At 36.0% G+C, this 4611-nt stretch overlaps 1 protein-coding gene across 1 annotated transcript; it reads right to left on the bottom strand.

The window, feature by feature from the left end:
* Positions 1-1135: 1135 nt before the first annotated feature.
* Positions 1136-4129, bottom strand: LOC128093805 (uncharacterized; the record flags this gene model as incomplete). The annotated part of the gene is made up of 2 exons (XM_052711592.1): positions 3915-4129; positions 1136-1709 (listed from the first exon to the last, which is right to left on the bottom strand). Coding segments are annotated over exons 1-2 (789 nt in total), but the record flags the coding sequence as incomplete, so codon positions are not given.
* Positions 4130-4611: the final 482 nt, after the last annotated feature.

Raw genomic sequence — 4611 nt, 5'->3', positions numbered from 1 at the left:
GACAGTTGTCAAAAATGTATGAAAACTTGTAACGAAAAAACCATGATGCAAAGTAACGGTTTTGGTCAAGAAAAAGTACACACAAAGTTCCATCTAAATAAACAATAAAAAAATGCATTTTTTTTAAATACGCTCATTATTGGTAGAATTGCTCAATTACAAGCAATAAATCTCCAAATTAATTTGAAGATGAACCATTTACCCCCTTCCTTTTCTTTCACAAAAATAAATTTATAAAAAAACAAACTGCACGTGATTCTGGCAACCTTCTAGTGTAAATATGGGTAGTATTTGAGTTAAGTGACTGTTGAACAAACAAAACAACATTTATTTTTTTAATTTTAAGCACAACAAATATGTCATGGAATTTGCAACACATCATAATCATTTGAACTTTTAAAAACATTTAACATATGAGAATAAGGATTTGACAAGATTTCAATGATAACTGCACTGCATTTTCCTAACTTTTGAGTTAATTAAAGGGTTTCAATTATGTGTTCTTCCATTTAAACTGAACCTGTGCAGTACTTTGTTCTACATTAGGTTTTTTTAAATGTTAACACTCAGCCTTATATGTGGGTCAAACTTATCTGGCATTTTTTAAGCTTGCTGTGTTTGTATATGGGACTTTAATGCAAACGTGGGCAGCGCAGTAATGTGCGTTTGGTTTTTGGGCAGCGAGTTTTCATCTTAATCAAATTCCAAATATTTTTACGATTTTTGTAGCTTCTGTTGATGACAGTGTCGTGATCGGGGACTTTCTTTTATAATAAAAACACAGATATTTTGCAATTAATAAATAACACGTCTTATTCCACACAAATTAACCACAAAACTGATTTGACAATCTTCATTCTCTCTTTCGCCGGCCGCACGCATCTCGTTGTTTTCTCGCTCGTTGTTCTCTCTCGCAGCTCGCTAGCGCGCTCTCGCACTCAATACGCAATCTGTCAGCTAACAAGGCAATATTCATGAAGGTGCGCACTTTTTGTTGCGCTCTAAGCTGTTATTTATGAATTATATCAATCTTATATAAATACTCATTTAATAATTTATTACATATTCAATCCTGCAACCCATAATCCCTACAGACAGATGCCCCTTTTTCCACCTTAAATATCACCAAGCTCACAGAAAGCCCCACAATCAGCAAAATCCACAAATTGTTCAAATCCTTGAACTTGATGTACCGTTCGTCCATATTTATCGACGTTGTAAAATGTTCCACGCTACTCTTCCAGGGATTCTGAATCTTGTACCGAATTCCGGGATCAAATAGCTGTCCGATGCATTGCTGAAATTTGTTGATGAAAGGACTCAACCTTGCAAAGTGATAGGCTCCGGCAAAGTTATAGGGACGTTCCTCCAACAGAATGAACTTTCTGTCGTTGTTTTCCAGATTAAAGTTCAACTCGTGGTTCAGCCAGTATTCGGCTACCTTACAGCGTTGGATTGTAGCACATTGGTCTAATTTTTGCACTGTCATCGAGTGATGAGTGACTAGTTCGATACGCAGATTTTTGTAATTTTCAAGAATAATCAATTCCGCTGGGTAGACCCAGAATGGGAACTCCAGCTCATCCAATTCAGCCAAAGTATGTGGTGGTGATTGATACCTCAAAGTTGCAAGAAATGCCATAGCTTTTGCTGGATATGACTCAATGCACAAGAATTCTAGCCAAATCAATAGCAATATGAGTAATAGCCTGTCCCATTTTGAGGTCATGTTGAGGAATTTCAGGTGCTCACTTCTTAAATGATAGATTATGATGTTAGGAACAATGTTTTCTTAGACAAGAAAAAATAATAAAATACTTTCTCGCACCCCCTAGTCGATTTACTGAAAAAAGTCACTTTTTTGAACAAATTTTCTAAAATCGCTTGGAATCAATACAAAAACTGTTTCGATCAGGTGTGTATTATCTTCAAACGATAGGTTTTTGTCCATAGATTAAGATGCACTATCAATATTGGACCAAAATTTAAGTTTTTGGACTCTCCCAGGCGGATTTGTGTCGAAAAAATCGCATTTTTTCGAAACTTTTTTCAGAAATGTTCATCTAATTTAGGGTAGCCTATTTTTCCCAGTGAAACCAATACATGCAGCTTATAGGAAATTTCATGGCGAACATTTTTCCCTCTGAGAAAATCCAATTTCGACACTCCAGAGCCGAGATATTTGAGTTTTAGTGAGGAAAAAAGTGCTAATTTTCAAAATTTCTCAGAATTCAGAAGCAAGGCCTACTAATTACACGATGTAGCAAGCATATGTCTCAAAGGTCAGGGTATGCTTTTTTATAGTAATTTTGGCTGCTGAATCCGAATCTAAAATCAAATTTCGTGTAAACAGTAATGTTTTGGAGCTACACCCTTTTGGAATGTTATTTGCGTGTTTAAGAGGCAGTTTTTGTAAATATTGCTCGGTTTGTTCTAGAGGTCGTATCGAGGTGCTCCGATTTGGATGAAATTTCAGCGTTTGTTTGTCTATACATGAGATGAACTCATGCCAAATATGAACCCTCTACGATAAAGGGAAGTGGGGTAAAACGGGCATTGAAGTTTGAATTTTCCGAGGATTTCGAATATGACAAAAGTGAGACTAAAAAGTGCCGCTATGGATGCCTACAGGACAATAACTAACGTTGTAAAATGTTTGTTATAGAAAAATCGAAAAACTATGAGAAAAACTGCGATTGGCCAAAAAGTTATTACCGTAGGCTTATAGTCCATGAAATTTTCAACTTTTGAACTAAAAGAGTATGGGTGTTGCTGGCTGTTGCAAAAAGATATTGAGGTTTAAAAAAAACATTTTTAACAGTAATTTGCAAAAGCTATGAGAAAATGTTAAACCAATCCTGGATGTCTATGGCTCATTTTGAAGTGCTTCAAAAGACCTTTCGAATGCATCTAAGAGAGTTGGAATTGATGAAGTTTGACTAAAATGCGAGCAATTTAAAGATTTTTTATGTTTTTTGGACCTCAAACTTCAATGCCCGTTTTACCCTACTTCCCTTTGTCGTAGAGGGCTCATATTTGGCATGAGTTCATCTCATGTATAGACAAACAAACGCTGAAAGTTTCATCCAAATCGGAGCACCTCGATACGACCTCTAGAACAAACCGAGCAATATTTACAAAAACTGCCTCTTAAACACGCAAATAACATTCCAAAAGGGTGTAGCTCCAAAACATTACTGTTTACACGAAATTTGATTTTAGATTCGGATTCAGCAGCCAAAATTACTATAAAAAAGCATACCCTGACCTTTGAGACATATGCTTGCTACATCGTGTAATTAGTAGGCCTTGCTTCTGAATTCTGAGAAATTTTGAAAATTAGCACTTTTTTCCTCACTAAAACTCAAATATCTCGGCTCTGGAGTGTCGAAATTGGATTTTCTCAGAGGGAAAAATGTTCGCCATGAAATTTCCTATAAGCTGCATGTATTGGTTTCACTGGGAAAAATAGGCTACCCTAAATTAGATGAACATTTCTGAAAAAAGTTTCGAAAAAATGCGATTTTTTCGACACAAATCCGCCTGGGAGAGTCCAAAAACTTAAATTTTGGTCCAATATTGATAGTGCATCTTAATCTATGGACAAAAACCTATCGTTTGAAGATAATACACACCTGATCGAAACAGTTTTTGTATTGATTCCAAGCGATTTTAGAAAATTTGTTCAAAAAAGTGACTTTTTTCAGTAAATCGACTAGGGGGTGCGAGAAAGTATTTTATTATTTTTTCTTGTCTAAGAAAACATTGTTCCTAACATCATAATCTATCATTTAAGAAGTGAGCACCTGAAATTCCTCAACATGACCTCAAAATGGGACAGGCTAATGAGTAATCTTCTATACAACAATAGTGATCTGAATGCTTCACTCTGCGTCAAACAAAGTGGTAAATACCTTGGGACAGTAAGCCTAACCACTAAAATTCCTAGTACAAAAATCCACACATCAAACTGAAATGGTCTGAGAAGTTGAAGTAAAAGTAGTCTTCGTTTGCTGTTTGGGATTGTTACGCAAATTTCCTCACGTTCCGGCAGAAAAAACTTGTCTAAGTGGTTGAGCTCGTACAATGGTGGCAGATAGAGATCAAAATAAGTTCTATGTTTCTTCATTGCATTTGCCGACTCAATCCAAGTTGCAGTTTTATCTTCGTCATGTCATGTATATATTGCCGATACATTTTGATGTTTGAAAACAGTTTCGATCAGGTCGATATCGATGCCATTTGCCCTGTTCGATTCTGGATACAGTTGATGCAGCGGGTAGTGATTCATGCAAGGATTCATGAGTGAAACTCGATAGGAGTATCCTTGCAAATCGCGTAGTTTGTCAGAAAATAAAAATGACGTTGCCTGACTTATATGTTGTTTGCTTATGGATTTGGAGACAAAATCAACCGTAAAAATATCGACGTTTCTCTGAATCAACTGTACATGGATCACATCAACTGCTCCGAAAAGTCGCAACTCATTGTCGATATTTATCACGTTTTTAGGATTTTTATGAAAAACAACAACTTTCGCTAGCTGGTTCCAGATACCGAATTCATCAAGTTTCGTCACAATTCCCTGAACACAAAATATATTTGAATGTT

Source organism: Culex pipiens, unplaced genomic scaffold, assembly GCF_016801865.2.
Source record: "Culex pipiens pallens isolate TS unplaced genomic scaffold, TS_CPP_V2 Cpp_Un0224, whole genome shotgun sequence".
In the NCBI taxonomy this organism is placed as follows: Eukaryota; Metazoa; Arthropoda; class Insecta; order Diptera; family Culicidae; genus Culex; species Culex pipiens.
This window is presented reverse-complemented; position numbering and strand designations above follow the sequence as displayed.